The sequence below is a fragment of the Cynocephalus volans genome, chromosome 16, assembly GCF_027409185.1.
Source record: "Cynocephalus volans isolate mCynVol1 chromosome 16, mCynVol1.pri, whole genome shotgun sequence".
Lineage (NCBI taxonomy): Eukaryota > Metazoa > Chordata > Mammalia > Dermoptera > Cynocephalidae > Cynocephalus > Cynocephalus volans.
The window spans coordinates 34,243,101-34,265,227 of record NC_084475.1 but is presented as its reverse complement, the minus strand read 5'-3'; the positions used below and the strand labels follow the sequence as shown (position 1 = coordinate 34,265,227).

General features: G+C 42.9%; 2 protein-coding genes across 4 annotated transcripts in view; one reads left to right on the top strand and one right to left on the bottom strand.

Annotated features, from left to right (window-relative positions):
* Window positions 1-3,322, top strand: part of VPS13A (vacuolar protein sorting 13 homolog A) — a 270,889-nt gene extending 267,567 nt beyond the window's left edge. For all 3 annotated transcript variants that reach the window (XM_063081395.1, XM_063081392.1, XM_063081391.1), the window contains exon 72: window positions 1,778-3,322. In XM_063081395.1, coding sequence (XP_062937465.1) covers window positions 1,778-1,828 — 51 coding nt within the window. In that variant the 3' untranslated portion in view covers window positions 1,829-3,322. The remainder of the gene's footprint in view (window positions 1-1,777) is intronic.
* A 6,415-nt stretch (window positions 3,323-9,737) lies between these two features.
* The window catches only part of GNA14 (G protein subunit alpha 14), a 180,087-nt gene continuing 167,697 nt past the window's right edge, over window positions 9,738-22,127 (bottom strand). The window contains exons 3-7 of the mRNA XM_063081396.1: window positions 19,031-19,185; window positions 16,220-16,348; window positions 13,599-13,728; window positions 10,957-11,110; window positions 9,738-10,011 (exon numbers count right to left, since the gene is read on the bottom strand). Of these exons, the coding sequence (XP_062937466.1) occupies window positions 9,821-10,011; window positions 10,957-11,110; window positions 13,599-13,728; window positions 16,220-16,348; window positions 19,031-19,185 (759 nt within the window). The 3' untranslated portion in view covers window positions 9,738-9,820. The remainder of the gene's footprint in view (window positions 10,012-10,956; window positions 11,111-13,598; window positions 13,729-16,219; window positions 16,349-19,030; window positions 19,186-22,127) is intronic.

The window sequence follows — 22,127 nt, the reverse complement described above, 5'->3', positions numbered from 1 at the left end:
CTTTTCAACTCAGATTGCTCCATCTTATTTTATTTTATTTATTTATTTATTTTTTTTCGTGACCGGCACTCAGCCAGTGAGTGCACTGGCCAGTCCTATATAGGATCCGAACCTGCGGCGGGAGCGTTACCACGCTCCCAGCGCTGCACTCTCCCGAGTGCGCCACGGGCTCGGCCCACTCCAACTTATTTTAAATCTTAACTGTAATACCTTGCTTAAAAAAAAAAAGTCAACAAACTAGAGATTATTTCAGTTTAGTGTGAACCTATCAGCTCCAGCAGGTAAAGGATAGCCCCACATTGTTGATTTCTGTACTGTATAGCTACAGTGACTAAAATATTTTTTTTAAAAGTTACCATAGCATGACGCACAGGCTAAGCCTGTAGTCTGAAAATCTGGGTTTGAATACTACTGGTTCTCTTCCTTCTTGACAATAGGACCTTAGGAAAAGTCAGTAACCATAGTTTCCTCAGAATGGGAATGGCATGATCTAAAAGGCACTATGCATACTTTAGGGACTATGACAATCACAAGGGTGTGCACTGTCAAGAGCATTAAACTATCGACTGATTATCTGACCTCACTGATCACTGCTGAGGTGCTATTCCTGACACTTGTACTCACCATGTCATGAAACTTACAATAAGAGCACATGGTTCCTTTACTTGATCCCTGGGCCTTCTGCCCACACTCAGAACAGATACCTGGCTTCCTTCCCTCATACTGCTCTCTATGTTGGTCCTGGTTGTGTATGACTGTTAACTAGTTCATTTGTCATATCTGGACCCCAACCAGGGTACCCCCACACACACATACCTTGGACCAATTAGCATGTGCTGTGCAATTTTCTATATAGACCTTGTGATACAAGGCAATGTTGGCATACTAACAGTAGAAAACAGAAAGAGGGATGAGTTACAAAGAAAGAGGAATAAAGTGACTAGAGCCTTTATATGCATGTCACCTGGTGGAGCATGTTTGTAGCATGACTTTTAAGCCACTTTCTTTTGTGTTGCTGAAGGGCATTACCAGTTATTTCCTTTTCTCTATAATAAGTTTCCCATTTAATCCCTGTCACCATGTGACTTTATCCCAGAGGGTTTGTTTTTAATCCTTCTGTTCTTTCAGAAACATCCAGAGAAGGCTACTGAGATCAGGTCTCTTTCTCTGCTTATCTTACAGCTATTACACTAGGTTCTTCTTATGTTAAAGAGGCATAAACATCCTTGCTAAATCTTTTTATAATGGAATAACCCCAGTATCACCTCCAAGGCTTTTATGTGTCATGCAGACCCAATAATAATGGACATAATTGGTAGAAAGGTTTACATTACATTAACATTTTACTTTTGTAATTTCAAATCCTTTTAGAGTAGAAAATATATTGTGAGAGCACCTAAAATGTTTTAAAATGTTGCTGTGCTAATATCCACTGTAAAATTGTGAAGGAATTTTGAATAAATAATTTTCATACTATGCCAATTATTTAATCCATATGCCAAATTAACCTCTTCTCTCAGCATGGTTTATTTCATTTTTCTTATTCTGAAGATGAGCATCCAAGTCCAAAGACCCTGGAAAAATATTATTCCTACTGTTAAATCAAACCCCGTACCATTGTCCCTGAGCTATAAGGGCCATTTAAGTTTTATGTATTGGGTGTTAGTATACACCTAACTAAACTGGAAAGCTAACTTCTAGATTTCCATTCATTATATTTTGTTTCACTGCCAAGTTCATTGAAGTAAGCAATTGTTGGTTAATTTCCCCGTAACAGTGGATCCTTGCAAAGCTAGAAGAAGCAAGAGAACCTTCTCCAAGCCTCTGATGAAGAGAACACTGCCTGAAGACACACAGCAATAAATTACTACAGCTTCCAGACTGTACCTTCTAAAACCTGTTTGGGAAGCATATTACAGAAGTAACTTCAAGTACCCCATATTCTAGATGCTAAAAAGAACAAAAATCAGAATCAGGTAAAACAGCTATGTGATAAAAGTATTTCAGCTCTTCAGAGATCAGTTCGGTTTTCTAACTTGAATCATGCAGCTGGTTATAATTCTAATTATTTTATGAAAGAAGTAACATTTCTTTTATGAATGATTATTTGTTCCAGGTTATCCTCTGTAGTTGTGGAGAGGTTACCCATAGTTAATCCTTATGTGGAGTCAAGTTTAACGTTCCTAGTTCACATTTTAAACTTCTTTCATGCTTGCTTTGAACTCCCTGAGTGATGGGTAAATAATCAAATCAAACATTGCTTCAGTGGTATCAAGAGAACTTTCACGTGGTTTCTTCAGAACCATGAAGTTCTTTTTACAGATAAATATTTTGGTATTCCTTATTTTTTTAATAAAGTATAGTTTGAATTATACTTAAAATGCATAGCATGATTATGAAAAATAAATTTTTTTATATATAACATATAACATAGATTAAATTATACCCTATCAAGCCTCACCTTAAGAAAGGCTTGAAGAAATGAGTATCATGCCCAAAAAAGGAAAGTTCCTCTCAGAACTTTAGAGCCTTAGAAATACTTTCTCTTGCCACTCCATGGGACTTCCTTGGTTTACCCAGGTCATTCATGTTTCTGATAGACTGCTGTTGTCAAAGGAAAATTCCTAAAGCCTTAACAATACCTATTTTCCTTTTGCTGGTACCATGAAATAAGCAGTTCCCAACATCTTAGATAAAATGGGTTATGCTTCAGAGACAGCCTCTCTGATAAGTAAATACCCTAAAATCTAACCCAGTAACCTATCCTGTTAATAGTAGACTGAGAATTTCTGGTTTGCTTTCTCTACAATTATTTAAATGAGAATTGCTCCTTTAAATGTACAGCTCATCAGAACAAAGATCATAGTTTGCACATTAGTAAAAATAAGTTCATGGGGTTTTCTTCTTGGTGTTTGTCCAAGATCTTTTATACCTTAATACTAACAGACTGCTTCAAGTAAAAGAGAATGAATATATGATTGTGAACTGTAAAGAGGGTGATGCATTGTCTTATTTAGTTTTTGAGTAATATGAAGTATTTGATGCATGTTGTGTGTGCTGCCAATTTATTATTAACTGTTTTTGGAATTGAAGACTGTATAGTCAGTGGTTGTGAAATTCTCAGGCTCCTCAAACCCTTGCTTTGTTGTAAAAGCTAAAATAAACAGCATGCCAGACGGTAATTATATTTCTTGCTGACCAAATCCCTCTACTAAATACTATTGATTTCCCTCTGATTATGAAAATACATTGCTTATTGTCAGAAGTTTCCCCAGAATGCTTTCTTTGCTGAAAATAAAGTGAATGAAAAGATGACAAATTTCAAACCATATGATAGTGTATGTCCCCATGATGACCTTTGTTCAAAATAGTGTACATGTTTTCTCTGTTGCTGAGCTCCTCCAATTTTGCATACGTCAAAATTGGACCTAAAAGTAGAGGTAGTCAGAAACTTTGCATCAGATTGTTCTCATCTGAAATGCTGCTTTATGGGAGTTCCATTCAATGCCATTAGTCAAATACCTCATTACCGACTCCAGTTTCACGATATCAGCATTCTCAGAAAAATTATAGACCCATAACTCCCTGGGTATCCCATGATGAAGCAGGAAAGCCTAAAATAATAAGCATAGAAATTCTGGTATTCTCTAGTGGCCAACAGGAATGGGTTTTGTAAACAGTGCATATTGAAAACCAGTGTTTCTATCCTTCCTGTTCCCTTACCAATAAGAACCTAGAAATCTCTCTTCTTATGCTTTCTCTACCAGTTATCTACCCATCTGTAAAGGGATGCACAATTTCAAGAGCTGTAGTTTATCATTTGTTTTAGGAGATTGTCTTCATCTAAACAGAAAAAAACCCTAAGTACATCAATAGATCACTAGATAATGAGTTAGTATTTTTAGTGTAGCATATTAATTTATAGTTAATTTGCAATTTTATAATCCTTTTTTCATGATTGTTAGAGTCCAGAATCTTATTGTATTTGAAAACAGTCAGCCCTGAGTTACATTTAACTACATTTAATGGCTCTCTGCTTGAGACCTGTAAGCCTGTTTTAGTTGTTTGGTGGTTGCTATGGAATTTGGTGCTGACTCTTATATCCTTTCTCTCTGTGTTGTTTGCTGGCTATATCCCAGACCCTTCATTCTGGAACAGCACATACTGTTTTCTGGTCCATGATAATTATGTGAAGACCAAGGCAGAGTGTCTGTTCTCTGCCAACTCTCCAGAAAACCAAGATCATTAGAAATAGCAACTTGATTTCCGGTGCAAAAAGAAGCCTGTGATTTCTTCACATTTACAGAATACCCTCTGACCCAAAGGGCATGTGCACTTCTCCAGTGGCTTCCCTTTTAGAGTGTATATATTTGCTGTTTCTCTAGTTAGCAAGACCTTGGGATTTTTCCCACGGTCAGTTTAGGACAGCTGAGTTGTTTTCTGGTGCCGAAATACTCATTACTACCTATAGGCAGACCTTCCCTACCTTCTGTCCTCCATAATCCTAATCCATTTGGAGGTAACTATCCTGTGGCCTACAAATAACTAAGAAATTTTCCTTAATATCATAACTATCTCTCTCATTTTTTTCTGACAGTGAGTAGAAGCAGTGGTATTACCCCAGTGAATATCTATGCACCTAGCTCATCTGTTAGAAACATTTCTTAAAGTGGTATCTTATTCCTGTCTGGTAAAAAAAATTAAAAAGGACTCTGTCAGTGCTGAATTTTCTGCCCCTTAGTTATTCAGTCACCAATTGCCAGACCCTTCAGGCTATGCCAAATGACCCTTTGCATAGTCTCCTGTATTAAAAAAGATTGGGGGGAAAACAAATTGGATTTGTTCGCCTGTAGGAGCCAAAGTGTGTGCCAAATGCATTGAAGGTGGAAGTAGCTATCTGGCACTGGGTGTCTTCATGGCTCAGTCAGCACAATTCAGAGTAATCTGTTTGGTATCAGGGCCATTGCTTTTTACCTTTTCTCAGGATCAACCAGAATCCCCTAGGACATTGTTTTTTAAACTGTAGGTCTTAACACAGTAGTGGGTCATGAAATCAATTTAACAGCTCAAAACAGCTTATTTTAAAAGTGGAATAGAAAAGAAAATAGAGGAGCAATAGAGTGTAACAAGGTTAAGTATTATTTACTGAAATATTGTCTTAGTTAAATACTCTATATACTGTGTTATGTACTAGGTCACAATATAAAGAATTTCCTATTGTGAATTGCAGTTAAAAAAAAAAAAAAACCTGAAAGGCAGCAGTCTTACAGGTTTTTTATGTAAACTGTGTATTACATATACACAGGGCCATCCAGTGATTGCTGGAACAATGTGGATTATGTGGAATCTGACCTTAGTTAAGGAGCAGCAGATCCACAACTCAGGAAGTCTTCAGATTATGAACACCATCTTTTACATTAGAGTGAAAAGATAGGATGGCTCTATTTTTGGTTTATAAAATGTTTTTCTTTCCTGGTGTGTGTATCAGATACCCTCATATGACTCAATGGGACCAGAAAAAGCATAGAAAAATTAGATCCACAAACATCACCCAAAAAAGTCCACAGGCTATCATTTTAACTAGATGTATTTCAACCTCCTTAACAGTAAGCATTTTACTAGAACAGGGGACAAAAGTTTTCGTTTGAGTAAGTTGTTTGTTCCACCTACCTTCTAGCTGATTCACTACACAAGTGGCAAAGGCCTTTTAAAATGAGGAGCTAATAAATAGGGCACATTCTTTTAGAGCCAAAATACTAATTCGCTGGGGGTGCTATACAATCCAAAAACATGGATTTCCTCATTTCTTTAAGATCCAAGTAGTAGGAAATGCAGTTAACTTGCATTCCTTATGCAGGACTCAATACAGAACTTAGTCAACCTGATTTTCTTTGGTGCTATTCAATATCACATACAATTCCTTTACTCCAAAAGGGACCCTTTTCATCCTCCTGCCTAATCTTTTGAAATATGCTTTTGATTTTATACCTTATTTGTAATGCTACCCTAATCAATCTAGTATTAGTCGATTAAAATTTTATGATTCTTGTGATCTGTATTTTCAGTTGTTGGCAAATATGGCTATTAGTGCAACTTTTTTTCCCACTCTTCTATTCTTTCTGCCACAATTGGTCTAAAGTAGTATTTGTTTCAGGGCTATCCTGAATATAAGGCCAGCACATTGAGAAGATGCTAGATCCTGTCTATTACAAACCTCATTCATGTTACTTTAAACAAATCTTTTCTACTTTATTTTTTCTTTTGTAAAATAAGTTGTTCCATATCATTAAAAAAAATTTACTTTAGAATTATGGATTAGTTCTACTTTTTAAAAGCATTATAGCATTTTCAAAAAAAATGATGTTTGGTTAACCAAAGAGCTACAGAAGAAATGTAACTTCATATTTTACAGGTTGATATGACTTTTTGAAGCTCTTATTACTTTATATAAATTAATTTGTATTATAGTTTAACATCATATGACAGATATCAAATTGCTATGATAGAAAATCCCTGTGTCTGTCACTGAACATCATTTATTAATTGCGCTGATATCTTAATAATGTGTTTCTTCTAATGAAGTCCTTGTAATGAGAAACCCTGTGAGATTGGTATAATAAAATGTCTAATAATCAGAAGTTAACTTAAAGTAGAACATGTTGTGTAAAACCCCAACATTTCTTGTAATGCCATCATACCTCCAGTGTTTACTTTATTCCAAAATTCCCAGTTCTTGGGCTGAAAAACATTCAAGTAAAAATGTAGCGTAGATTACAACAAAATAGTCTCAGTATCAATGATTTTATACCCATATTCACAAACTATTAGAAAGTGTATCTGGTACTTGTTACAAGGTCAAACAGACTGTTACAGATTTATAATAATTATTATCTCTGTATGGAACTGTGTATTACATATAAAAATGAATTTTTCAGGAACAGTGCATTTTAAAAATACTTTCTTTTGCTAAATTTGTATTGACCAAATAGTCTGTGCTTATTTGGAATGCTTATTTTTTGGTGTGAAAATATGATCATTGGTTATGATAATGAGTTTTTTAAAATAATCTATTTCTACTTCACTGCTGTATTTCCTTCACCTTTCTGTTCATTATCCCTCTTTTATGTGGGCTCAGCCCAGTTGCCTGTTACACAATCTCTGCCTTGGTTTGTGTATTCTGATAAGATAATTTATAAACACAAATGTTTACAGTGAAGTTCTTCCCCTTGAAACTGACCATAGTTTTTGTTTTGTTTTTCTAAATATTGGTTGGCCATGCTCATTAATGACTTTCTTCTAAACACATTTCTTGGTATCAGTAGATTTGGATTGCTGAGTTTGACCATGTATATACCTTTTTCAAATAAATTGAATCAAATAAAGATTTTTGATCTTCAGTCTGCTTCTGTTTTTAGTTATTGGACAGAACTAGAAACATCATCAATAACCTCTTGCCTATCTAAATTCTACCCTCTTTGGGGCCTAAATAAATGTGGATAACTTACAGATTGCGCCAAGTCCTGATGTTTTAGTCAAAGCAGACAGCATTCCAGCCCAGCATGATCGCTGCTGACTGAAAGGGCTGAGTGGTAGTACTTCTTAACCAACACTGTACCTCTCAAGCTCAGAAAACTTCAAATGGCTCATTTCCTCAGTACGTAATGAGTATATTATGAAAGAAGGACTAGAGGAGAATTTTCTATCTAGGAAATCAATATTGGCAGTGATAAGTAACTTACCTGTAACATGGAGAGTTTAGCCTTTCCATGACTTAAGAAAATATTATCACCCGTTAAATGATTTATTTGACAGCCGTCCTGCAACTAGACTGATTGAAAGCCATCATTTTCTTACACACTTGAAGTGTCAGCCAAAAATAAATTAATAATAATTCAATGCTGGAAAGTGCTTGAAATGAAAAACAAAGTTCCACATTGTTTAATTTACCTGATTACTAATTCTCTTGGGCCCTTTTTATATATTAATTGGCTGATGAGAGCTAGTTTATAACCTTTAGCCCATTGGGGTTTTGTCTTGCTTTTTGTTTATGTTTCTGGATATCCTGAAGAGCTTGTCCCCATCTCTTTGTTTTCTTGTACAAAATTGTCTGCTATTCCTAAACCTTCTGTTCCAGGTAAATTAAATTTTAATATCAGTTCGTCAAGTTTCACAAAAAAAAAAAAAAAAACCTGTTGCTATTGCATTCATCTTTCTCTTTTTTTTTTTTCCTGATGGCTGGCATTCATCTTTTGAGTGAGGATTAGTTTTTAAAGCTTAATGTTGGTATGGTATAATTGCTACATGTAAGCATAATTCCAGTCTTTTCCAGCATTCATTCTTTTCTTTAATAGCTTCATATCTGGAATTGAATGAGTAGAACTGACAGTCCAATAACTGGCTGAAAGGAAGGCTTAGGGAAGCTATAGGAATGCTGACACGTTCTTCTATAACATATGTAACCAATCCAGGTACAGTTGGTAGGTGACAGATTTGCGATAGACCTGTCACACCTTAAATCCCTAAAGTGTTGTGCTTGTGCGTGTGCACCTTCAAATAAAAAGCCAAAACCAAAACCATCTTGGGCCTTTAGTCTGAAGCACATTGTACTCCCCAAAGGATTCTGCTTCTGATTTACTGAGCCAGCTACTAAAGGAGCTCTAGCATAACATAGTGCATACAGACTTGTCTCAAAAGGAGGAAACTTAGGAAAGTTTCTGAGTTATTATTAAAGCCACAGCATTTTTCTCTTTAGGAGCAAAACCATCAATCAACCATGAGCTCTAAGAAACACAACATAATCCAGTGCTGACAAAATGGTATATTCTTAGCCTCCTGAGAAAGGCACAGGATACATACATAGTTCAAACACAGCAAATCTGTGGTGGCCATCAGAACTTTGGCAGGGGTTACATAGCATTAGTTAAACAATTTGGGCTTTTAGGCATTTTGTAAGTTTACAAGACCTGGTCATATACATTGGAATATACACACACAAACACATTTTTCACCAATATGACATATACTGTCAAGAGCCTATTTATCATACGTCAACTTTGGCCCATGTATATCTACACACACACACACACACACACACACACACACACACACACACACACTTTTCGCCAATACAACCTATATGCTATCTAGAACCTATTTGCCATATGTCAACTTTGACTTCATGGTGATCGAATTTTGGCAAAACTTAATTAGATATACTGATACATTCATTGATTTGGCTTAGAAAGTTAACACAAAAAGAACCAACTGTTTTAAAAATCTTTGGTGGCATGTTAAAGGAGTCATACTTAATTAAGCATGAGGAGAGAAAACACTCAGAAATGTCTCTATTAGATTTAATAAAAAGCTTCAAACTCTTTAACATCATCATTTTTAAAAAGTCACCTGAAATAATCCTAAAGGTCTCCAGGTATGATCTATAAATTAACTGGCTCCCCTCTGTTACATGATTTTTAATGGCTATTATAAACATAATTAAAACTTAATTTTAAAAAACCCAGTAAATCACAGTGCTTTTTTAAAATTCTATAAAATATCAAATTCAAAAATTACATAAAATCTTATAGCCAAAAGTCAAGAAAAGAATTATAAAACAATTTGAGAAAACAGACTTTTAAAATGTTTTGGTAAACTCAGATATCTTCCGGGTTCCATCGTCTATCTCTGTCCCCATGGTCTTCATGATGTCTTTGGTGCCAGGCACAGGGGGCTGGCTCAGGTGATGTCAGAAGCACTTGCAAATAAAACAAGAGGAGCTTGCAAATCATGTCTTCTGTTATGGGGGAGAAGTGGGCAGCAGCTTTTAAACTAGGTTGAATTCCCTTAGGTTTAGTTGTAGAATTGTGTCCTTGACAGCAGCGAACACGAAGCGGATGTTTTCTGTATCTGTGGCACATGTGAAGTGAGAGTAGATGACTTTCTCCTTGTCAGGATTCTGATCTTGATAAAGTTTCAGGATGAAGTCTCTGGCAGCTTTGACATCCTGCTTTGGTCCTAGTCACAAGTGCAATTAGAGTAATAAAGAAACAGACTCACCACCATGTCCTCCCAAGAACCGTTATTTTTGATCTCTTACTTTATGTCTAGGGAATAGTTTCATGGGGCATTATTTTTATTCTATCTCATTGTGATCCCATAAAATAGTATTTTAAAGTGTCCACTGGTATCTAAAAATTGTACTTTAAGGTGATTAAAAACTGGTGACCAAACCTAATTTTCTGATTTGAACCACTTTTGAAGAGAAGTGACAGACAGATACATGCGGGCTAGAAGAGAGAAAAGGAAAAATGCAGGAACTAACATTATACAGCTGGTTTTAAAGCTTGAGGGCTCTACACTACACAATAGTGGTTAATAAAAGGAAAAAGGAGAGTGCTAAAACTAATTCTCTAAAAATCAGTGTCAAACTTAGTAATATATGAGACCTCTACCAGAAATAATCAGCAATAGGGCATGCAACTCTCCTGTTTGGGTAGGTTATGTAAAAAACTGCAGCATCCACCCTGTGTCTGGGGAGCCGTGCTTTATAGCCTACACCTAAGAAGCACCAGGAGCTCTCGCTGGGGCTGGGGGGGCAAAGGCAAGTCAGGCACTGTCTCTGCCCTCGAGGAGCTGACAACACTACACAGTATGACAACGGCCAAGAGAAGGTCAGGGGAGCCAGCTGCCCGGGAGCAGGAAGCGGGCCGGGCCTGGAGAACAAAGTGCAGTCAGCCAAAGGAGCTGGCAAGTGTTTTCCAGGCACTGGCAGAGGCACGCGTGGACGTGCTGAGGCAAAAATACACAATGGTGCCACTGGAGCTTCTGTTCAGGAGAGGGGAATGGAGAGAGAGGCTGTTCCCACAGGTCCTGCGAGCCTCTGGGCTGATGCCCCCCCGGGATGGGAGGGCAACAAGATCAACAGAGAAAAACATGGTCCCAAGGTGAGCACGTCCTTACCTGTGTACTCTGGGAAATAGCTTATTAGATGAGAGTACATGATTTTCTCTTCCAAGAGATCTTTCTTGTTTAGGAACAAAATCACAGATGAGTTCAGAAACCAGGGGTAGGTGATGATGGTTTTAAATAAGGCTTTGCTCTCTTCCATGCGGTTCTAAGTGAAACAAGGGACTCAGAATAAACCAGGAAGAAAAGCACTGCTTTGGAAACAACAAGCTGGTGCCCAATCCATCCGCCAGTCCTCCTCTGACCCTGCTGCAGTCTCTGGGTCACTGTTCCTGCTGGCTCTGGTGAGCATGGGCCATGGGGACCAGGCCTCCTGCCTGTATCTGTCCCTCCCCCACCCTCTTACTGATTCCTGCTTCTGGATCTCCTCTCCTGTAGCACCCCTACTCTTCCCTAGCCCAAATAAACGTGTAAGGAATTGAGAGAGGCTTCCATGCAACTTGGAGAAGGAAGGTTCATGCCCACCTCTGACAAAATTTTTCTGTGTCATGTAACTGTTGGAATTACCAAGTGGGGAAGTTCCACTCCAATTGGGTATGGGCTTCCAGACTGCAACATAGAGGAACGAAGGAAGGCTCTTGCAGCAGGGCCACCGCCCTGGGAATGCTAGATCTAGCCCAGGAGGGAGTAATGCTACAGAGCTCCTGCGGTGCCATCCCTGTTTGATGGACAAGCAGACATACTATTGTTCAGAAAATCTGAATAACTCTCCCAAGCCTGTATAATAGTGGGATCTGGTGAAGATTATGTGAAAGGACAGTCATAATTTCTAAACTTTAGACATTGGCAAGAAAATATTAAATGCTCCTAGTTGATGGAGAGCACACAGGACACATACAAACCTTATCTGGTGACAATAATTGTTCTAGATAGCATTCCGCTCTCTCACAAGTATAAGGGTACTTCAGAAAGTTCGTGGAAAAATAGAATTAAAAGATAACATTTATCTTTCCATGAACTTTTAAAAGTACCCTCGTATTTCTAAGCGGAAAAAACCAAGAACTTCCCCTTAGGGAGGGAAAAAGTCAGAATGCAAATCGTCAAAGCTGAGCACACGTGCTCCAGAGGGACACGCAGTAAATCTCTATTTCCCTACAACTCCCAGAAACCTGGGCTCATTCTCCAAACTCAATACAGTTTGGGGGATTAAGATCTGGTCTGTATTACCAGAAAGGTAACCCCTCACCTGTTTTTAAAGCTGCTTTAAAATGTATTATGATCTATCAATAATAATCCCCAAGGAAATACAATATATGAAAAAACTTCTGTACAGCATAGTGAGTGAATACAATGCATATACACAATCAGGAGGGAAGACACTGGAGTGGCAACCACTTTTCTCCAAATACCTTGTGATTTTTTAGAGAGGAGAAAATGTTTAATTCCTAAGCACATTGGTCCCCTGTGCACTTGACTAATCTTTTGAGTTTCCTGCCTGAGACAAATTTGGAGCTAATTTTTTATATTGATAACTCAATGTCTTTGCCTTTTTAAAAAAAATTTTCCCCAACTTGGCAGAGCTGGGCAGTAGCCAACATTTCAGACCTTTGCACAATGGGTTAATCCTGCACTAATTAGCTAATTAGCTGTGCTCCTCAGAGAAAAAAGTCTGCTCTCGAGAAATACAGGATACAATTTGTTCATAGTTATTGCCTAATCCTGGACAGAGTTCTTTAAAGAGGTCAAGAGGTCTTGTGTGCAAGTTCAGGGGTAAAGATGATGGGGAGGACATTAGTATCCCACAGAAAATACCCAGTGTCACAAAGAAGTGACTGTGATGGTCCTCTTCACTTTGGGGCAGATCCAGTTTAGGGAGTTGGCCCCAGCCAGTGCTATGGCAGCTCTGCAGGGGACACTGAGTTGCCCTGTGCTTGTCCCTCCCAAGGGGAGTGAAGGGCAGATGCAATCCCAGGCAGCCCCAGCACGGCTCCACACATCGGGCCCCACTCCCCGTGCCAACGCGGCAAGGGACCTGACATGGGAGCACCATGGGTGCTCAGATAGTTTATCAGAAGTGGTGTTGCTCACCTTTGGCTATGCATTTGAATCTCTGGGGGGCTTGGAAAAGAAACCTCCAACCTAAACCCAGTAAACACAAGTCCCTGGTGTGGGGTCCAAAAGATGGTATTTTTAAAAAGCTTCCTGGTGGTTCTCAGTATGCCACCAAGGCTGAGAAGCTTGCTTTTGAGCAGTTTCCAACTTTAGCAGCACATTAGATTCACCTGGGGAGCTTTTTAAACATCCCCAGGCTCAGACCACACCCACCACCAATTAAATCAGGATCTCCGGGATTGGACTCAGGCACCAAGTTTTTCTTTAAGTTCCCCAGGGAATTCCAATGTGCATCTAAGTTTGAGAACCAGGGTTCCAGGCCAGTGATTCTCAGCCTTTCATATGTATTCAAATTACCTTGTTAAAAATGCAGATTCTGATTTAGTCGGTCTGGATTGATTCAGCAGGTTTGCATTTCTAACAAGCACCCAGGTGATGCCCACACTGCTAGTCCACAGACTATGCTTTGAGGAGCAAAACTAACCTAAAGAAGAGGGTCTGTTGCCTGACCTGTCCGGCTTCCTGGAAAGTGCAGAAATAGGTCTCTGCCTTCCACAGCTACCTAAATTCCCCATCCAGCATACCTCATTGTCACACTCTGCCAGGACCTGGTCATATTCGCTCAGAGCAACCAAGAAAATAATGGAGGTGACACTCTCAAAGCAGTGAATCCACTTCCGTCTTTCAGATCGCTGGCCACCAACATCCACCATCCTGTTCAACAGAAGCACAGCTCACTCAAAGGTTGCAGTACTTGACTCTTTGGGGAAAAGGACATGAATCATTATAATGGATATCGGTGCTCTTTGGGGTCCTAAGTTTAAAGTGTCTGAGCACTGCTGCTTTAGGCAGTGAGGGAGTGCTGGATGTTTCCTAGCAGAGGAAGCACAGAACGTAAATGAAGTTTCTGAAGACAGGGGCAGAGGCAATCCAGGAGGAGCCTGCTTGGGGACACTGGCAGAAAACACAAACATCCACTTGGGTTTTGCTCCAACCACCAGAGTCCCAGGACACCAGACACAAAAGGGAGAGAAAGGAAAGCTGTCTTCCAGGTCCCCCCAGCTGTCCTCCAGCCTTGGGCCCATTCTTATTTCACGGCTCCTCCACTTTATCCACAAATCCTCTCTGCGTTAGCTGGATGCCACCCCTTCTTCCTTATAAAGACCTGCAAGTGTCCTCTGTAGAGTATAGAAATCCAAAGCCTTTATCTGTGTCTTTGGGAAAGATTTCAGGGACTCACAGCCCAGGAATCACAAGCACAAATGCCCCAGGGGTCAGGCGGTTTATCGAAAGAAGTCAAGTGGGTCTCTCAAAGTAGAAACACACACACTGCCTGCTAGGGCCCTGTCCAAAGGGAGAGCGAGCCACTGCTGGACAAAACACAGGCTCACTGTAACCAGACCGTCTGACTTTTCAGGAGAAACTAAACATCACATTTTTAAGTGAAACATCCTAATGGTTAAACGTTAAGCATTTTTTATAACACTGAGTGAGCCAAAGAATATACATCTGTGGGCCAGGTACAGCCACAAGTCACAGCAATCCCTGATGATACTGGACCAGCATGGTTAGGTGGTCCACAGACCAGCCCCCCATGACTGTTGTCCAGAAAGGCACTGGAAAGAAAACCAAAAATCCAACCCTGCCCTTGAACCATGTCCGGGAGGTGCAGCCACTCCTGCAATGACATGTTCACGGCTGGTTGTCTCACCTCACAGCAGGGAATGGAGCTTCTGAGGATATAGGGAAAAAAACAAACCAATGTGCTTTTCCTATTCTCTCACTCATCAACCAACACAGAAGACTTCTCTGATCAGATGTGGGGGATATGTTCCCACATACCAAGCAATCAACCGATTCTGCGCCAGACACCAGCTAGGTGTCCTCCAATTCAATTCAATCCCCACTTCCAATGCTGATGAAAAGTCCCAGGTTGTGATCTGTGCTTCTGACCAAATGGCTATAAATTGTGGTTCCCACAACCTTGGTTTCTAGAGTGACTAGAATTTGCTAGAGCAGCTCACAGAACTCAGGGAAGCACATTTACTGGTTAATTACAAAGGATATGGGTGAAGAGATGCGCAAGTCAAGGTAAGTGGGAGGAGACCTGGAGCTTCCATGCAGCCCCCGCCCCCTGACGCACCACCCTCCAGGAACCTCCACGTGTTCAGCTATCTAGAAGCTGTCTGAACCCAGTCCTGCTGGGTTTTTATGGAAGCTGCACTACAGAGGCATAGTTGATTAAATCACTGGACCTTGGTGATCAACTTAACCTTTAGTCCGTCTCCACGCTCCAGAGGATGGGGATAAGACAGGATAAATCTGGAGATACAACGAGATATAACTGGAGATAAGACAGAACCTGGATGTGGGAGGACTGTCCTTGTGTTGTCTCAACTAGAAAAGCATGTGTAATAATAATTGTTGGGAGGAACAAGGGAAATAATGGATATAAAAGTGCTTTGAAATTTGCAATGATGTGTATAAACTGCATTATTATTCATTTTTCTTACCATGTATTTTGGGGGGGGGGGCGAGCTGGTACTGGGATCCGAACCCGTGTCCTTGCAGTTATAAGGCTGCACTCTAACCAACTGAGCTAACCGACCAGCCCTCTTATTGTATTTAAATGCAGCAAAGACCTACTTCAGTCATCCTAAAAGTATTTTCATGTATTTGCGAGTGGAAAGGCATACATTTTTACACAGCTGTAAGTAATTTATCATAAGGCTACTTCAAAAAGCTCATGGAAAGATTTGTATTATCTTTTAATTTTTTAATGGAATTTTGAAGTACCCTTGTATATTACCTTAATGTAATTTTAATATATATTTTTGTATTCTTAGTTTTCTTTTGTTAAGGATAAATCTTGGAGGAGGAAATAGAGGGGAAGAGAAATATTATTCACTTTAGGGAAAAGACACCAGTAGTTAATATTTGTGGGTTGCAGAAGTGTGTGTGTGTGTGTGTGTGTGTGTCTGTGTGTGTGTCTGTGTGTGTGTGTGTCTGTGTGTGTGTCTGTGTGTGTGTGTGTCCCTCCCCACTGTAGGGCTTGAGACTTACACAATTCTAAACACGCTGAGAAGGCGAGGGCTATTCTGCACAAGACGTAAACCCTGCTTAGCAGTCACACCCCGAAGAGTCTGCTGGGGACTTCCAGCCTAGCAGGCGAACTGCACGGGCCACGTGGGGCAGCCAGTCTTACCGAAAGATGATGTTTTCCAAGTCAAACGGGTACTCGATGATGCCAGTGGTGGGCACGCGGACACGAAGCACGTCCTGCTGCGTTGGCACGAAGGACGGCATGGCGATCCGGTCAATGTCCGTCAGGTAACTGGGACGTGAGACAACGAGGGGCTGAGGCTGCTTTTAGAGAAGGGAGAAACGTCCCTCCTGCCCGAGGGAAGCCACCCCACCTCACAGTGAGCTGCACAGACAGATTCCTTCAACGACTCCCCGGAGAGCCAGCTCAGGGCCAGGCCCCCTCGCCCTTCCTAGACTGTTCTCAAGAGAATGTGGATCACAAGCACCTTGATGAGCCCCCTGGGAATTCTGCAGGTCACGCCCTCTCTTCCTCCTGCTCCTGGGCTCCGTCACACCTATTTGGCCAGTGACGGAGACAGCAGGGCTGGAAGGACTGGGCTGCTGACATGGCTCTGTCTGCCTCCCCAATGGTCCCCTTCCCTCCAAAGGGCCTGTTCCCTCCCACTCGCTCCCATCTGAAAACATTACATAGTGGAGATGCTGTTCTCCAAGCAAAAGCTCAAGGAATTCGAGAGAGTTTCTAAGAAAATATACAGAGAACAGGCCAAGGAGAAGTTCTTTCAAAATACAAGAAAAAGTTTTCCTGTTCAAGTCACTAGGAAACTAAGCATCTAAAATAACCCCAAACTTTTGTTAGATTATTTTTGATCGTATATTAAAGCTCTAAGCTTAAAACTTACCACTTTTTCTATAGTAAAGTGAGAGAACACTTTTTTTTAACTTTGAGGCTTTTATTAAAGGCATTTTTTTAGTATAATAACTAATTCAGGCCCTGGCCAACAACGGCATTGGTGATTTTGGGGGGCGGGCGGCAGTTGGTCCTAAGAAAATCTGAACCCTTGACCTCAGTGTTACCAGCACCACGCTGTAACAAAGTGAGCTAACCAGCCAGCCCCATGCTGGTGATTCTGAGCCCCTGCAAGCCCTGCCTTCTCCCAGCACAGCCAGACATCAGAGGCTGAGCAGGGTGGTATGAAGGTGAACTAAGAGGTGACAGGCAAATCCTGCTCCCCGTGCAGCCCCCAGCAAAGCGCTGGGGCAGCCTTCCGGGACCCACTTTCCATGCCCGAATGCACAACCCCATGGCTTATGGCTGTTTTTGCTGCACTTCCATGTGTGATTAGGTTCGCACCTGTCTCGCTCCACCAGACTGCGTTCCCTGACAGCAGAGAGCATGACTGTACGTGCGGCCCTCACCACAGTGCCTGGCACACCTCAGGCACTCATCAAATGCTTGTGCAATGAATGCATGTCCCAATAAGCAGATATCACCAGAGGAGTGGTTGAGAACCACTGACCTGGACCGTTCTGGAAGCTGGGCAGCTGTCCAGGTATATGAGTGCATTTTCTTTATGGCAGCACTGTCCACCACACTAGCCACTCCCCATGGACTCGCCCCGGCTTTCAGGGTTACGTTGGATTCTACAGCCATTCTAGTGGGTCTTTTCCAAATGGATCTACAGCAAGAGCCCCAGCCGATCCCCAGGGCCTTGGCAGAAGCAGACAACGCCAAGGGTGTCCCAGAAGCAGCAGGAAGGTCCCGGGCTGTCTGACATACAGCTGTCCCTGGGTCTTCAGGCTGTCTAGGGCAGTCTGCCCTTCTTCCTGGGGACACTTCTGTCTCTTTTTTATGCTGATCTAACACCTTATCAGGGATTCCTATATTTTCCTGCCATGATGCTTTTTTGCTCCTGTAGTTAGATTAATTGTGCCAATCTGGACTAATACATAAACTTTCATCCTGGGACAAATGCCCAAGGCAGGCCATGGAAACCGCAGGAGGTAACATTTCGGGTTTCTTGACCACTGCCCTGTCCAGACGGTCAGGTGAACCACCCACACAGGCCAGCTCAGAGCACGATGGCAGCGCCTGAAGGAAGGAGATGGGAATGGGGAAGGATTTCAGGGCCCTCAGAGGACGCAGGACAAGAGGAGCAAGCGAGAAAGAGCTGAGCTGCAGAAGCAGGAAGGACCAACATCAAACTACTTGCCCAGTGACCCGGCTGACGGATGCATTGCTCAGGAAGTGCTTAAGAAAATGAAATTCTGTGATCTCTGTAGGATAGTTTGAATGCAGAACCATATGAATAGAAATCTTTTTACCTTCAGGAATTAATGATTTTAAACTAGCGCTTTATGGATCCAAAAGATGGTGCCTAGGCCTTCGCAGGGGGTCAGCCGAGACGGGCTGAGCTTGCTGTGCGCGCCGGCCGCAGACACCCACCGCGCCCACCAGGGGGCAGCCTCGGGCCAGCAGCGGGCGGGCCAGGGCCACGCGCTCCAAACTCTGGAGCAAACTCCAAACTCCAAACTGCTTGGATTTCAGAGCAACTGGACCTGCTCGTCTTCTAGTCGGAAACCAGAAAGGCAAAGGGAGAAGAGGAGGAGGAAAGTGCAAACCAGAAGCAGGTGTAGTCCTTGTTCGAATCAGATAATTTCAGCACCCCAGATGACATCAGTTCACTAAGGGGACCCCGGATTTGAGGATCTCATTGAAAACAACTTAGAACACAGTAAGAAAAGGTGGGTGTCGGCAGGAGAGAGATGTAGGGGTCCACAGGCTGACTGGAGGGCTTTAGGAGGTGGTAGGAGAGGGCAGCAAGAACCAAGGAGGGTACAGAAAAGCGGGGGCGGGGGGGGTGTAGCCGTCGAGCGCCCGCAGGTAGCAGCGACCTCCCTGCCCAGCCAGAAGCTGCCTTGACGTGCAGCCGAGCTCGCCTGAAAGCAGGGGCAGCCCCGGGCCTGTACTCACTACTTGGCGGAGTCCGACAGCTGGTACTCCCTCCTCCTGTCGTAGCACGCCTGGATCCCCGGGTCCTGCCAGAGCTGCTTGATGGCCTCCACCTGGTGCCTGGACAGCGCTGACACCTTGTCCACCTCCACTTCTCTGATGAGCTGGGCGTTCTCCTGCTCAGAAGACAACCTTCCGTGAGGCACAGGAAAGAAGGCCAGCCCCGAGGTGATCTGGGGACACGCCCTGCCCCGGTGCGTGGGTTGGGGAGCTCTCACCAGGTGCTGGGGTGTGGGGGGTGCCCTCCCTGGGCCCCTCGGCGCAGCCGGGCAGGTGGAGACAGTCAGAGAGTCCAGGCCTGCACTTGTCCCCGCAGCACCCTGGGCCACCTTCACCAGCGTTCACACCCAGGGGTGGACAGAGCAACGACGACCTGCCACCCTGCCAGCAAGCTCACCTCCTCACTAGCACGCTCCACATCTGAATATCTGCTTAGCCAATGGAGCAAGTGAAAAACAACCATTAATCCCATCGGTGGCATCCCAAGGAGGGGTGGTGGAAGCAGCTTCACGGGTACAGGCAATAAGGGGTGCACTGTCTTTAGAGAACTGGAAGTCAGTCATACCAACTAATCGTCAATCTTGTTTTCTCTCTTTCTTTCCTTTACTTTTGAAAAATAAATTTAATAGACTTTATCTTTTAGAGCAGTTTTAGGTTCACAGCAAAACTGAGGGGAAGTGCAGAGAGTTCCCGCACGGTCTGCTTCTCCTTATCATGTCATGGCTAAGACTCTTTCGGTTGCACCCCTCCCCACCCCACTGGTTGCTGTATTATTATTATATGTATTGTTTCCATGATTATTAGATAATTATTATCTAATGCTATTGCTCTATTATTGCAGTAATTGTCAAGGTCACCATTACTATAATTATTTCTATTACCATTTTTTGGCCACTTATTACGTTCACATTATCTCATTTAATCAGTGGAAGGTTAGCACAAGGCCAGAAATCTTTGCAAATATTAGAAAACGAAAATGGTAAGTTTGGCTTGCATCCGCTACAATTCTACATGTCGGCCCCAAAGACTCAGCGTCCCATCCTTGCCTGCGAGTTGCAGCAGACAAGCGAATCCGGCCGAGAGACGCAGCATCCCGAGCCTCTGCCTCCTCTCCTGTCCTCCTGCACCTCACGGCGATGACCTCGTGCGTAGCTGACTATTCACTGGCAGCTGTGAGTCAGCAAAGCATCACTTGGTAGCTGTGAGCTCCACAAGTGCAAATGGTACCCCCTGAAAAGTTGCTTTGATTGTGCATTGTGCATCCTCGTAATCATCCAACAGGAAGCCGGAGAAAAGCAGGATTACAGATTCACTTGGCTCAGGGTGAAACCAAGGGCCGTGATTAAATCGGCATGACTTTGCCCCACAATCATCACAAAAGTGAGTATAAACTCTTCCCAGAGACTGTGGGGTCCTCAGGCAGGGAGGGTCTCAAACAAAGTAAAGGCAGGATGGATTAGTGGAAAGTACCCTGGGCCGGGAATCAGGACCTGAAGTCTAAGTAGTGTAGTTAGGACTTCTAGGGACAAGTTACCTGCCTCAGTGTCCTCATCTGTAAAATGAGCCAGTGATTTTCAGGGGAACCTGAATTATAAACTATCAAGTATTACTTAAATGTATGTAGAATTAGCCTTATTATTGTAGCAGATGCCTAATAAATATTTCTTGTTTGCAAAAACAGGACACGTGGGTAGCCCTTAAACCACGAGTCCTAATCCCGCCCACTGGCCCACAGAGGAGGGTGAATGGAGACCCTGGACAGTGTCTGTCTGTCTGGAGCAGAAGGGCGTCCCTGCCTTCCTCCCCTCCCCTCCCCTTGCCACCCTCTCTCCTCCCAAACAGGTCAGATGGTCTCTTCTCGTTCTGTGCTCAGCTCTCCCCACTACATTGAAAACATCCATGTTCCTATCTGTCCTCAAGACAGGACATGCCACGAGGAAAGAGCCAACATCTTATTCATCCTTTTATCCCAGAACCTAGCGCAGCACCTGGCAGGAGCAGGTGCCTTCCGTGGATGTGCGCACTCCGTGGAACCGACCCAACAGAGGGTCACAGGAAAATAGCAGAAGAATGTGGGGACAGGTGACAGAGCCTGGGCAGGGCTCGGCGGGAGCACAGAGGAGGTCAGGGAAGTGTCGCAGAGCACGGAATGCTCTGGTGACTTGGCCCATTTGTCTTTATCACGTCCCCAGTGGCAGGCGGCAGCCTTGCTTGTTGTGGGCAGGCTTCTCACTGTTCTATGAGCTTCAGCTTAACCACCGAGGTCAGTGCTGTGACAGTCATCAGGGATGTCGCGAGTCTATTTCTGCCTCTCCTCCTCACCGATGCAAGGCAGGACTGTACTTCATGGTGAATGAAATTTTGTCTTTTGGGGGGAGAAATTTTAAAGAGCCAGTGAGTAATTCGCCCCACTGCCTGTCACTTGCTGTGGTGACATTGGAAGCAGAAGACAAGATGAAGCCTCCATTGGACGGTTCCTCTGTGGCCAACGGGACCAGAGATGCCCTAACATGCCACATGGGCTATGTCACATGAGTGAGAAACCTAAGTAGGCTGGACTCGGGGGACATTTGTTACTGCAGCATAACCTGCCACATGTGTCCTGACTGATACATGCTGCAACAGACGAGCCAGCCTTTGGCTCTTCCAGTAGAGAAACAAAAGCGGGTCCGGGTGACACATCAGGAGGAGCTCAGGCTTCTACCGAGGCCACTGGGGGATGGGAGCTGGGAGAAGACGCAGACCCGAGCTCTCAGGTAACCGGAGGAGCTCAGCCAGGAGAGAAAGGCAGACTGTGTTCAGCCACGTGAGGGACTTTGGGGGGATCTGCCTTGAGAGAAGAACAGAGCTCAGGCTCTTTGGAAACCCAACAACAGGACTTGAGTTTGGAACACTCTGCACTCAACGGGCCCAGAAGTAGTCCAAGTTCAGAGGTCTCCTCTCTGCCACTGGTCCTCCGGGCTAATTCTCCTACTTGCCAAACAAAATATTTTAACTTCTTATCTTGAAATAATTTAAGATGTGCAAAAAAGTGGGGGAAATGGCACAAAGACTTTAT